The sequence below is a fragment of the Anabrus simplex genome, chromosome 4 (genome assembly GCF_040414725.1).
Source record: "Anabrus simplex isolate iqAnaSimp1 chromosome 4, ASM4041472v1, whole genome shotgun sequence".
Classification (NCBI taxonomy): domain Eukaryota; kingdom Metazoa; phylum Arthropoda; class Insecta; order Orthoptera; family Tettigoniidae; genus Anabrus; species Anabrus simplex.
Window position 1 is genome coordinate 234,026,519 of NC_090268.1, and position 13,939 is coordinate 234,040,457.

Consider the following 13,939-nt stretch of genomic DNA (forward strand, 5'->3'; position numbering starts at 1 on the left):
AAATATGCAATACAAAATTAAAAGACGTGTTTTGTGTAACTGAATGCTTTGCAAAATAATCCTTTCAGGTTAAAGCAGAGGTTGTTCCAGTGTCTAAAGTCATCCATGAATGCCAGTTCATGACTATCACATGAGTCAATTTTTGGACTGAAAAGGCCTCTCTTGTCCCTCAGACTGCTATCATATAGTGACAAAATATTTCCACTTCACACAAAGAAATTGAAGCATGTCTAAACAAGATAAACTTTTAGAAGGATGAAGGATTTTCTTTGTATCAGATACACTTGCGGAAATGGAAAGTGTTACACCATGAAGTACCACTCCGATATTTATCAAACTTTGTGGAGATGTTCATCACATAACAGGTATTAAATGTTCAGTCCATTTGGAACTGTCCATCATCATAGTCATCAGTATGAGGTATGACCCGCTTGAGCACAAATACACTCTTGTATTCGGTGTGGCATGGAAGCAAATAGCTCCGAATGTCATCTTAAGGGATTTCTTACCATGCCTGAAACACATGCTGTGTCAATTCATGAAGATTGCTGGCTGGAGGCTGGTATGACCGTCTTTCCATCACATCCCAGACATGCTCTATGGGTGACAAATCAGGGGACCGGGCAGGCCAGTCAAGGATTTGTACATTCCTCAAGGCATTTCTGGTGTAAACTGCAGTGTGGGCTCTTGCATTATCCTGCTGGAATATGCCATTTTGTACCCTCATCGTGAAGGGTATGACAACAGGGTTTAGCATTCTTGCCACTCCTGTTGTCGTATTTGATTGCTCCCCCACACCATGGTTCCAGAAGTTGGGGAGGTATGCGCCTCGATAATCAGCGCTTCCTGTGACCTTTCACCAGGTCGTCTACGGACATGTTCACATCAATCTGACTGCCACAAACGGAACCGAGACTCATCACTGAGCATCACCGAATACCACTCAATGTCCCAGTTGACTCTGGCTCTACATCACACAAGTCTCCATCGTCTGTGGTTTTGTGTCAGCGGTAAACTTGAAATCTCAACCCAGCTTCCAGTATTGTAATCTGTTCCCAACGGTTCATGGTGATACTGTGCCTGTAACCTCTGCCCGGATTTCAGCTGTAGTCATCCATATGTTCGTCAGAGCCAGCCAACAAATTGTACCTTCTCATGGTGTAGTCCTTCCAGAAGGATGAGCTTAACAAATACAATCTAGTAAGGCAAGCGTTACCGGCAGCAGGATGGAGTAGACCTTACAGTCAGCTGCTCTTCATGCCACACTGTTGTCCTGAGTCCAACTCCTCTCTACTCATTCTGCGGTCATTGCACTACAGTCAACTGTCTGTGCAATCTGTCAGTATATTGCTCCCATATCCCTCATGTCAATGATTCAACCTTTCACAAAGTCCGAAAGATGGCGATAAGCTGCCCGTGAATGTCCTCTAAGCATGTGATCCCTACCTGAAAAGATACAGTAATGTTAGACACACCCAGCAGCCATCTTTAGGAATGGCATTTTCCTGTACGAACAATTAGGTCGTATGAGGATGGAATTTTAATCAACATATCTCACAGGCATGGAAATACTGGGGTATCAGTATGGTGGCATTCAGTCAAGGTGTTCATGGTGTAACACTTTCTCTGTCCACTAGTGTATTTGCACTTATGTTGCTATTCAGTACTTTTACTGCCAGGAACAGAACTGAGATTAGCAGTTTGACTATGATGGTAAGGTGAAAAAGTAGGTAGATATTCATGCTGGTTTCCCTTCAATTTTGTTGCTTTCAATACTTATTGAGCTTAACAGATGCAGAATCTCTCAAGACAAATTAATTACTACCTATGTGATTGTATGTGATGGTCATAATAGTCATAATACAATCTAGTCAGGCAAGGGTTACCAGCAACAGGATGGAGTAGACCTTACAGTCAGCGGCTCTACACTGAGTGTTGAGTGGCGGTAAATAACCTGATTCTCTAAAAGGGCCAACATCTTCAGGTGAAGGAGCCCCTATAATTGGGTGTTGGCTTCTCATTGGAGGAAATGCCACTGAAATCCAGCAGGCAGCCATGATCATTACTTTGTCTATACTTTGGGGTATGACATCATGGTTAGCTGTTCGAGACCCATTGGTGGGGGGAAAAAATCACCATCAGAATGTAGGTGGTTATACAATTCCTAATCACTAGTGTTTATCCTATAACATGTTTCTTTTCTTGTTCCTATCTCTCTATACACTATATGAATAACTAGAGTACGTACCAAAAAGCCTGGGTTCAATTCCAATCCTCTCGACAGTGTTCAGAAATGAAGTTCATCTGTCAGGCAAGGAGTTATTAACCAAATAAACGAATATTGCAAACCGTCTATCATTACGGCCATGGACTCATAAACAAAAATCTGGGCTTTAGAAATCACACACTTTGTGCAAGACTGCTGGGAATAATGGTAACAGGCTAAGAAGCAAGGTTATATTACGGGCAAAATTACTTTTTTTTTTGCTATTTGCTTTACGTCGCACCAACACAGATAGGTCTTATGGCGACGATGGGATAGGAAAGGCCTAGGAATGGGAAGGAAGCGGCCGTGGCCTCAATTAAGGTACAGCCCCAACATTTGCCTGGTGTGAAAATGGGAAACCACGGAAAACCATCTTCAGGGCTGCCGACAGTGGGGCTCGAACCCACTATCTCCCGATTACTGGATACTGGCCGCAATTAAGCGACTGCAGCTATCGAGCTCGGTGGCAAAATTACTGGCCAGAAAAATAAAATTAAGAACCACCACCATTGCCACTGCCTCTCTTCTAGTCAGACCTGTTAAAAATATAATCCTTATCATTTCTTATCTTATCCATTTCTGTTCCTGCTATTCTCAAAAATTTAATCTCACTAGTCTGGATCCTGATTTTCTTTCTTCCTGTCATCACCCAAGTTTCTGAAGCACATGTTGCTATTGGTGTATAGTATGTTTGGTACATCACTCTTTTGCTGTTTTGGGGTTCATCTTTACTCCAAGTTTCTACAATTTTTTAGGATTTCTTGGATTTCTAGACCAGGGCCGCTATCTCACCGTCAGATAGCTCCTCATTTGTAATCATGTAGGCTGAGTGGACCTCAAACCAGTCCTTAGATCCAGGTAAAAATCCCTGACCTGGCCGGAAATCGAACTCCCTACACCGCGGGGCTGGCAACAGGAAGAATGTAGTTCCTTATTTCAATCCATTCTTCAGTTCTAGCCTGTCTGCTCTCTCTCCTTCTATTTTCATACAACTCACACTCCCTTGATACATCTCCTTTCTTCCATATCGTAATTTTGTAACTCATTTGTTTTCCAGGGCCTTCCATAGCTTTCTTCTCCATACTCTTATCACATGCCTTTCCAATATCCAAGAAGGCCATCGCTAGATTTTTTCTATATTCATAGTACCGTTCTTGTAGCTGTCTTACTACAAAGATGTTAATATCTAATGTGGACCTTCATGGTCTAAAGCCATACTGTTCTTCTCACAGACCTCCTCCTATTTTAACTCAAATTAATCTCTCCAGAAACTTTTCTGAACTCTTTGCGCAATGACGCATTAGGGTGATGCCAGTGGCGTATGCTGGGATCAAGACGTGGGCTACCACTAGACTTCAGTTACCTCTTTTCAATTTTTGGTTTAGTGAACGTCAAGCCTTAAGTGTTTTTAGCTGCAGCCAATAGCCAGTGGGGAAGCCTGCTGTGTTGTCAAAGCTGCTTCATAAGCTACTGCCCTGGCCCCTGCTACTGTCAATACTCAACACCTAATCAATGGAGATGGCAGCCTAAGGTTTAGCAAATTATAGTCCGGCTTTGTGGCTAAATGGATATAATGCTTGCTTTTGATCTGATGACCCCGGTTCAATTCTCAGAATTAAACTCCTTGTACTCTTAATTCCCCTGGCTTGAGGACTGGGCGTTTATGACATCTTCGCCATACATTTCATCTTCATTAGGTCACCACCAAGCCTATACAAATGCCATGCACTATTATCATTATCATCATTATTGCCTGACTCATTGGCTGAATGGTCAGCATTGAGGCCTTCGGTTCAGAGGGTCCCAGGTTCGATTCCCGGCCGGGTCGAGGATTTTAATTACATCTGATTAATTCTTTTGATCTGGGGACTGGGTGTTTGTTTCAACACTTTCCTCTTTATATTCAGACAAAACACTACACGACCAACCACCACAGAAATACGCAATAGTGATGACATCCCTCCATATAAGGTTGGCGTCAGGATGGGCATCCGACCGTAAAACAGGGCCAAATCTACATGTGCGACACAATTTGCACCCGCGACCCCACAGATGTGAGAAAAGCGGTAGAAGAAGAAAGATTATTATTATTATTATTATTAAATTAAAATTTTGAATTTTACAGCATTACCAGCCGGTCGTACCCATTGTGCACTGGTTTTTTAGCTCCCTCTGGTGATCAGTGGTGGTGTCTTACCCACGGTCACGGGCTTGATTCCAACCAACAAAAGAGAACACTAAACTTGAAAGATTGTATTTCATTTGAGCACATCTACTGGTACCTATAAAAAGAAAACTGTATTGCTCCTATAATAGCTGCCCTGCAGTGTCATCCTACAAGTGTGTAGAAGTAAAGTGGAATATCAGCACTCTGTTATCTGTATAATTAAGTCAGAAGGATGAGGTGAGGAAGTATATACGATGGTTGATAGTTAGCAGTGGCAATCTGACAGAGCGAAGCCTAGCACACCTCTCCACCTGGTCCCCGCACCTATCTGGAATACAGCAACAAGTCGCGCGAGGTGGGTGGAGGGGAGAGGGACGCACAGCTTGAGCTGTGAGATAAGTCTCTGATGCCTTGCTCTCAGAAACACGTGCAACATTTCTTCTCATTGCTTTCAAGTTTTGTAAATGGAATAATGTGTCAGATGATTACATTATAATGTGCTTTAGATTTCCATCATTCTCATTTGAGGTTTGAGCTTCATCGATAGCATTGTAGCCCTCAGTATACACCACTGGGCGATGCCCTGATAGCTTTTATAGACTCCTTTCTACCTCTCTTGAAGAGAGGTACAAGTATTCCCTTTACTCGGTCTTCTTCTCCTTCCATACAACTCTCATTACCTGATGTAGCAGCTTTACCTACTTCTCCAGCTGCCCTCACCCTCTCCACACTTACTTCCTTTCACTTATTCCCATGTTATATCTATTTCCATTTGTAGTTCATCCTTACCCTCCTCAATTACTTCCTCCCCTGAGATTCCATTGGCATTTAGCAATTCTTCAGAGTACTCCCTTTACATCATTTTAAGTTTCTTCTTCTCCACTTCCTTGCCATCTTTATTCACGATTTTGACATACTCCATCACATCGTTCCTTCCTCTTTCTTTTAATCGTTCTTTATAATACTTTTTTTACTACATTCACCATCTTCTTTCATCATCTTGGTCCACTCTTCCATCCACTTTCTCCTCTCTATTGCCACCATCCTTTTTGTTCTTTCTTTCTTGACTGACTGATACGCTCCTCTTGTTTCCACCATCCTATTTTGGAACCACGTTATAAAAGCACAGTTCTTCTTCTAGACTATATCTTTTGTTCTATAATTCCACCTTGGGTTTCTTTCCATCTTTTCTTGATACTAGTCCTCCCACATACTATAGAAGGTTGTTCAGTTTATATGCGATTGCTTTCCAACCTTATGAGATACTTCATTGCCACCACCGATCATGTTCTTTTGTACCTCCAGCAGTGTGGACTATGGCCCATTTAAGGAAACTTTGGTGGAGTGTAATCATGGGAATTCTGTCCCATTCATCCCTGCAAACGTTCCATTGACCATTGAGGGTGCATTGACGGCGATGTTGGAGATGTCTTTTGAACAGTCTAAATGTACAGAAACCCATTGGACTGGCATCATGGCTCTTCACAGGAATGTCTTGAAACGGATTTACAAAAATTCCTAATTTCCATTTCGTTTCCTGATAAAAATGCAGAAATATCCTGGGGGTATGACTTGAGGCCTTGTTCATATGAATCTGAAGCTGGTATGAGTCCTCTCCATACAGTTGTGGACTGTCTGCCTGATAGATACGTATCATCATGAATTCCTTGGAAGTATCTTGCATTCACGTTATTTTCAACCTTGCGATTGTCAATTTACTCACATAACTGAATCCTGTGACAACCATAAATCCACATGGGGAACTATTCCGGCAGTATTTAAGAAAGTTACTGCACCCGTTGGGAGTGATGTCACAGTGTGTAATCGCTTGAATGTGACCATAGTGAAATAGGTGGATGCTTCATCTATTAGGATGATTATCTTCAGTTTTGACTCTGCCAGGTGTGTTTCATTGTGTGTGTACAAAAACCAAACATGGAAAAGGGCCATAACATACCGTTCCCAAAAATGGTTGAATTTCAGCAGATTCACACACCTCATGCCAACAGACCCGTAATTCCAGTGGTCACTCACTGGGTGGCAGTAGCATTATGCAATCAGCTGGATATAAACCAAATGACCTTCTGTACTTCTGCTGCCTCTCTTAATGTGTTTCTGAGCATCTTCATTTTTCTCTCTCTCTCTTTTTCTTTTCCTCTCCATGTGCTCAGATGGCTAGGACTATACAATCCACTGGTGATTCATAACCTGTTAGAGGAGAGATTTTCACTAGGATTATGTGTAAGTAAGGTAGCATCCTGCTTCACAGAATTTTCATTGAGCACACTCAGAACGTTTAAACAAGCCTCGAACCTATGGGTGTAATGGAGTCCCATTTCCATTTGACAGGCAGGGAATTCCTTTTAACAACTTGGCAAACAAAATGGAATTTGATGGGGAGCTATTATTATCAGTGGTACTTAAGGAAGAAAGAAAGAAAGAAAGAAATAAAGAAATAAAGTAGAACTGGCTGAGTCAGCAAAAAGGATGTGTCTGGATATGTTAGGTATTAATGATACTGTATTTGGGTAAGTGGAGATAAAGAGGAAGAGATTATAAAGGATTCTTGAGAGGTGTTGGAAGGGAAGGACAGAGTTTGGGGTGGAACTGTTAATCAGAAATATTATTGTACGCAACATAACGTCTGTTAGGCACGTAAATGAGCGAATGATGTGGGTAGATGTGGCAGTTGGAGAAATTAGGACAAGAATTGTCTCTGGGTATTCACCGTGCAAGGGTGCAGATGTGGATGAAGTTGACAAGTTTTATGAACACTGAGTAGTCTGGGTCAACAGCAAGGATAGGATAGTGCTAACGAGCAATTTCAATGTGAGACTTGGAGATAGAACTGAAGGACACAAAAGGTGATCGGTGAATGTGGGGAAGATAGAGAAGCTGATAGGAATGGGAAGCATTTACTGGACTTCTATGCTGATATGGGATTTCCAGTTATGAAAACATTCTTCAAGCATAACTCTAGGCAGGGGCACCGGATCCTTAATAGACTATATCATAACCAACTTTGAATTCATAAAATCTGTTGGGAATGTGAGGGTATTCTAGGGACTTTTAGATGATATAGATCATTATCTGATCTGTAGTGACCTAAGTATCTCTGGGCATACGATAAAAAAATGTGAGATCTGGAGATGAATAAGGGTGGAAAATCTCCAGGACAAGGAAATTAGGCAGAAGTACATGGATATGATTAGTGAAAAGTTCCAGAGAGTGGACAGTAAGTAGGTTCGAGATATAGAAAGAAAATGGGTGGCATAGAGGGATGCTGTTGTAGAAACAGCAAGCTGTCTGTAAAGATGGAATGATGAAGGAAAGCGTATCAGAAATGGCTCCAAACAAGGATTGATGCAGACAGGAAATTTTACGTAAATGAAAGAAACAAAGCAAAACAAATTATTGTTGAATCCAAGAAGACGTGAGAAGATTTTGGTAATAACCTGGAAAGGCTAGATCATGTGGCAGGGAAATCTTTCTGGACAGTAATAAAGAATCTAAGAGGGGGGAGAATGAATAGTGTTTTGGATAAATCATGTGAACTGATAGTAGATCTCAGGAAATCACTAGCCACATGGACGGAATATTTTGAAAATCTTCCCAACATGAATGGAAATCTTTCTGGTGAAGTTGGGAACAACCAAGCTCATGGGAAGGAGAACAATGATGTTGCTGAAATTATGCTTGAGGGAGTGGAAAGAATGGTAATAGATGGCAATAGATGAAATTAGACTGAAATGGTGAAATATGGTGGGAAGGCATGGATAACATTTCTTCTTGGAGTAATAAGATTAGCATCAGATGTTATTAATGTACATTGTGATTGGACAAAAGCAGTAATTGCACTTATTTATTAGCAAGGGAACAGGAAGGATTGCAGCAACCTTTGAGGTATTTCATTGATCAGTATATGAGGCAAGGTGTTCACTGGCGGTTTGGAAGGGAGGGTGTGATCAGAGATTGAGAATAAGTTGGATGCAGTGGCAGCTCGTAATCATTTCCGCCAGTGGGGCCCAATATGAATATGGGATTGAGGCAGGCATTTTTGAAACATGGGTTTCTATACTTTCTTTTTTTCTTTCTTTCTTTCTTTATTTATTTATTTATTTATTTATTTATTTATTTATTTATTTATTTATTTCACTCAACAGACTGTTTAAAACTTAAACTTTCCTCATAATGATCCCTTCACATCAACTTATCTTTAAGATACTATCTACACACCTCTTGAATACACTTTTATTTGATGCTATATCAAGCTCTTGTCTCCTATTAATATTGTTAAAGTGTGTTGGGAGGCGGATTAGGAAAGATCATTGAAGTATTGAATGCTGAGTGTGGGGAATATGGAGAAGGTCTTTGGTTCTGGTGGAGCGGGAAGGAACACGGAGAGAGAAGAGTGAGACAAGATGTTCCGAGCGGTAATGTTCATTTAAGATCCCGTGAAGGAAACTCAGGTCAGCTACCTGTCGCCTGATGTGCAATGGTGACATATTAATTGCCATTAATACCTGCTGTGTAGACAGATTTCTGAGCTTGGGGTTTCTGTTCCTTACAATTGCAGCAAAGAAGGACACTGCTCTGTCTAACTGCTTAGTATTGGATGGGGAGGCTGTTGTCCAAATCGGAGAGCAGTAGTTTAAGAGAGGTTGAATGATCATGAGGAAGAAGTGACGAAGAGCAATGGGGTCAGAAATTTCTGTGAAGCGATAGAGAATGCCTAGTAATTTCATAGCCTTGGTTGTATATGTTTCTATATGGGTCTTAAATTGTAATTTTGTATCAAATATTACACCTAGGTTACGCTGTTGCATAACCACGGTGATGGACTTGTCGAGTAGGTAATATGATGTTGGTGGAGGAGATTTACGTTGTGTTATGGTCATGTGGCTGCATTTTTGTGGATTGGGGATAAGTTTCCAATTACGGCACCAGTTTGAGAGGGCATTAAGTGAGGATTGTAGCAGAGCTGCATCTGCTGGATTCCTGATCTCCCTAAATATCTTGCAGTCGTCAGCAAAGAGTAGGGTATTCGCTGTTTCATTGAGTTCGGACAGCAGATCATCCATAAACAAAGAAAACAGCAAGGGGCCAAGAGTACTGCCTTGTGGGACACAGGAGGTGACTGGTAACCATGAGGATGAAGTGCCTGATATTACCACTCTCTGCCAACGGTTATGTAGGAAGCCAGCAAGAAGGGTCAGAAGACTGCCATGCATATTAAATCGTTCGGAGATTTTGTGGAGCAACAGAGTATGGTCTACAGAATCGAAAGCTTTTGAAATGTCTACGTAGCAGATATCCAGCTGTGATTTAGCTGCAATGGCGTGATGCAAAGCTATGCAGAGTGGCCAGGTTTGTTAGACAAGAGCCATCTGGTAGAAAACCATGCTGCTTGGTTGAGATATACGGCAAAGTGAATGCGAGGAGGACTTGACACCTTAGCAATAAGGCCTCCAAGCGGACTTAATGTTCAAATTAGTACAGTTAGGACAAGGTATGAAATTGTGATTGGCTGTACACATGAGCATCATAGAGAGAAATATTAAACATGTGTACCTATTGGTAGAAAACTATAAATCATGGTGTTTGATTCTTCTCCAGAATAATACACACTTAGATTCATCACTACCGAGCTCGATAGCTGTAATCGCTTAAGTGCGGCCAGTATCCAGTAATCGGGAGATAGTGGGTTCAAGCCCCACTGTCGGCAGCCCTGAAGATGGTTTTCCGTGGTTTCCCATTTTCACACCAGGCAAATGCCGGGGCTGTGCCTTAATTAAGGCCACGGCTGTTTCCTTCCAATTCCTAGGCCTTTCCTATCCCATCGTCGCCGTAAGACGTATCTGTGTTGGTGCAACGTAAAGCAAAAAAAAAAAAAAAAGTAGCAGATTCATCAGTTGTTGTATCTCAACTTTTGGCATAGAAGAGCGACTATCATCACCCACATATCTCCCACACTCATCATATTTAGCACTTGCTGACAAGTTTTGTTACCTGAGATGAAATTCATACCGAATGAGTTAGTTACACGATAAGGTCATGTAGCTGGAAGCTTGCATTTGGGTGATAGTTGGCTCAAATCTCACTGTCAGCATTCTTGAAAATGGTTTCATATGGTTTCTCACTTTTGAACCAAGCAAATGCCAAAGTTGTACCTTAATAAGGCCATGGCTACTTCCTTCGCAGTCCTAGCGCTTTCTTGTCATGTCACCATCACCATTGATAAACCTAGTGCAGCATTAACTGCTAGCAAAATATATAAAGAATAATTAAGAAATTGGTGATAAAGGAACTTACTACCAAGGTGTGATGATTCATTACCATGTGCCAAAATAGGAGTTTTTCAAAGCCTTTCAGCAGTTATGCAAATGTTTTACAGAGTGCTTGGCAAGACAGGAGTATATGTCAAAAATTGAATAACATTTTGTTGCTCTGTAAAACTTGATTTTTTTCATATTATTATGAGTAGCTATGAATGCACTACATATTAAGTATAAGTAAAATGCATGTGATAATATTAGATCCATCAAAGATAGTGTTACATGTGGTGTTCATTTTGGAATCTTTTGTCTAGACAAGTCTAAATCTAGACACCGGGCGAGTTGGCCGTGCGCGTAGAGGCGCGCGGCTGTGAGCTTGCATCCGGGAGATAGTAGGTTCGAATCCCACTATCGGCAGCCCTGAAAATGGTTTTCCGTGGTTTCCCATTTTCACACCAGGCAAATGCTGGGGCTGTACCTTAATTAAGGCCACGGCCGCTTCCTTCCAACTCCTAGGCCTTTCCTATCCCATCGTCGCCATAAGACCTATCTGTGTCGGTGCGACGTAAAGCCCCTAGCAAAAAAATAAATCTAGACACCTGATTTCACTCTCTCATCTCCAACTTTGATTAGACTTGACTTATTATTGGGATGATATAGATATTGATTCCCATAGGAAACATGGAATATTTGTCCTGAATGAGTAAATTCATCATTCCAATATAAAACACAGGCCCGTTACTGGACATTATAAATTTTTCAGCTAACTCATTCTTGGTTGACAGCATTTCACCCCAGTTTGCGAATTTAGGCTCATCAGTTGGTAACTAGCACACCTACCAAGATGCTATCGCGTATAATGGAGGCCACTGCTATTTTACATTTTTTCTAACTTGCATTTACTCTTCTGTCTGCTTTTGCTTATAGCAGAATTCAATGAAGAAATTGCTTTATTCAGTTTGATGTGATCCATGACTCACTGACTCTCTGAAGTAGTGAGAGGTATGCACAAAAGAGACTCATCCCTTCCATTTCATCAAGCTGTCGGATTGTATTGTTAGTGATAAAAGGAAAGTGCCATTGTTTAGAGTTGAAAGTAGCACAGTTTTACTGCTGACAGGTGATGTCCAAAACAAATTTTAATTGAGATTATTTAATTTATCCTTAATTTCAAACATATGCTCAAATATCCAGTTATGTGTAGAACATGCAGTAGTGTCAGTAACCATTGACATATGCATTTGCATATCCATTTTCAAATAATTTGGGCCTTTCTCATCATTATAAGGATCAATTGAAAACAAATTGGCTATGATTCTCCCTTTGTCCAGCCATTCTGTTATGGGCAATTGTTTATTTAAAAGAAAAGAAAAAGAAAAAGTTAAAATATTTTGTGCAATTTTTGTTCCTCTTCCAGACTGTATCAATTAGCACTGGAGATTCTGGGATGCCAGGGATCTTCTTCAGCTATGAGCTTGCACCAATGATGGTGAAATACACTGAGAAGGAAAGGTCAGTGGTTTGTTGAGTTTTTATTTTTCCAAAGTGTGTCAGTCATTTTTTCTTTTTCCTCTCTGTTTTGTGTACTATTTCTCTTGTTATCCATGAAGCTGCATCGAGGTATCAAAATTCTATTACCAGAAGAAGCCTCCCCTGTGAACCACTGGACCAGGCTGCTGTAGGGAGGTTTGTGTGTCCCGGTGAAGCAGGAAACATGAGCTGCATGTGGATGCGTCTCTTGAAAGACCAAACTAACGAAAGATTCACTGTAAGGAGGTAGCAGTCTTTTGGAAGTTGCAAGCGTAGATGTCTGGATGATTGACTGAGCTGGCCTTGTAATAATACGTAACATGGCATAGCTGTGCTGAAGAAAAATAGCTGCAGCTCCCGCGGACATTAAATTCTCTTTGTATTATAGCTTCTTCCTAGGTAACTTATTTTCGAGGTAAAATAGTCTTTCATTGGAATCTGTGGAGTACTACACAAGAAGCAGCAATCCTCAGGAAGATGAGTAGCGACATTCTGCAAGCTGGAGCGTGGAATATTACAAGTTTGAATCATTGTGGTATGGTAAGGTGGAGAATCTGAAAAGGAAATGGAATGTACTGAAGTTAGATGTAGTTTGTATGTTGGAAGGATGAGAAGGATTTCTGGTCAGTCACTGCAGAATTATCAACATAAAAATCAAGTATGGTAATAATTTGTAAGGTTATGTATTAGGAATGATGTAATTTAAGTCAGTTGTTTTATATGGTATATTAGCATCAGTTAGAGAGAGCACTCCCCCATATCCATTGTCATCTATACGTTCAGTATTGTACCCTTGTGTATAGAAGTTGAAATCGGGTTTTAGCCATGATTGCAATAAAATAATATTGTGATAGTAATAATTAATTAATAACATTAGCTCATGCTTTTTTGTAATAATAGTCTTACCATTCCATTGCATTATTCTCATACTCCTCTTCAAATAACCTGCTAACTTTATCAAAAAGAACTTTAAGCAAATGCTTCCATTGGAAATTTTCCCCCAAAAGCTCTGTTAACTTTAGGAAGTCTTGCTGGATTTCAGCTTGGGCTCTCATTTAAAATATGGGTAACTTAGTGAGTTCAGTTTGAATGTGATGATCTACTGAAGTTGAAGCTGTGTTAGTCATTGATCCTATTTGTACTTTTTCCAAACACGGATGGGATGCAAAGTCTCTAGTGGCCTTTTAAAAAGGAGGATTTTGCAAAATAGCTTGATAACCTGCTTTATTGTTCCCTGGAATAGGCGATTGGGATACGTTTCTGTACATTACTTCAGTAAATTTATGCTTACACGGTGTCTCTTGAGGAGACCCGTAACAGGATTCTGGAAGAGGTGGAAAGAGGCGAGCGACCTCTAGAAGGAAAAATTCCCTAGAGGTGTGGCTTACTGTAGTCATGTCCTAGTTCTTGATCCATGGGCAATGGCTGAGTGGCCTAGTGAAGCTTATTCCTGCCTGTGGTGCCCCTGCTAAGGAAGTTGGAATTAAATTTCTATTACTGAACTGAACATCAGCACTTGGCGGTCAGATTGTCTCTCGAGATCTACTGACCAATGGTACACAAACAAGTGACAGCTCACAGAAGTTCTTTTCAGAGCCAGTCAACCAAACCCTTGGGTCCTGTATTAAGAGTCCTTCAAATTAACATAGAAGGCATGAGTAAATCTAAGGCCGACTATTTGTCAAAACTTGTCATTAGAAA

The 13,939-nt window shown here is 40.8% G+C and overlaps 1 protein-coding gene across 1 annotated transcript in view; it reads left to right on the forward strand.

Annotated features, from left to right (window-relative positions):
- Window positions 1–13,939, forward strand: part of LOC136871819 (endoplasmic reticulum-Golgi intermediate compartment protein 3) — a 138,726-nt gene that overhangs the window by 115,076 nt on the left and 9,711 nt on the right. Inside the window, exon 10 of the mRNA XM_068227218.1 lies at window positions 12,126–12,220. Within this exon, the coding sequence (XP_068083319.1) occupies window positions 12,126–12,220 (95 nt within the window). The remainder of the gene's footprint in view (window positions 1–12,125; window positions 12,221–13,939) is intronic.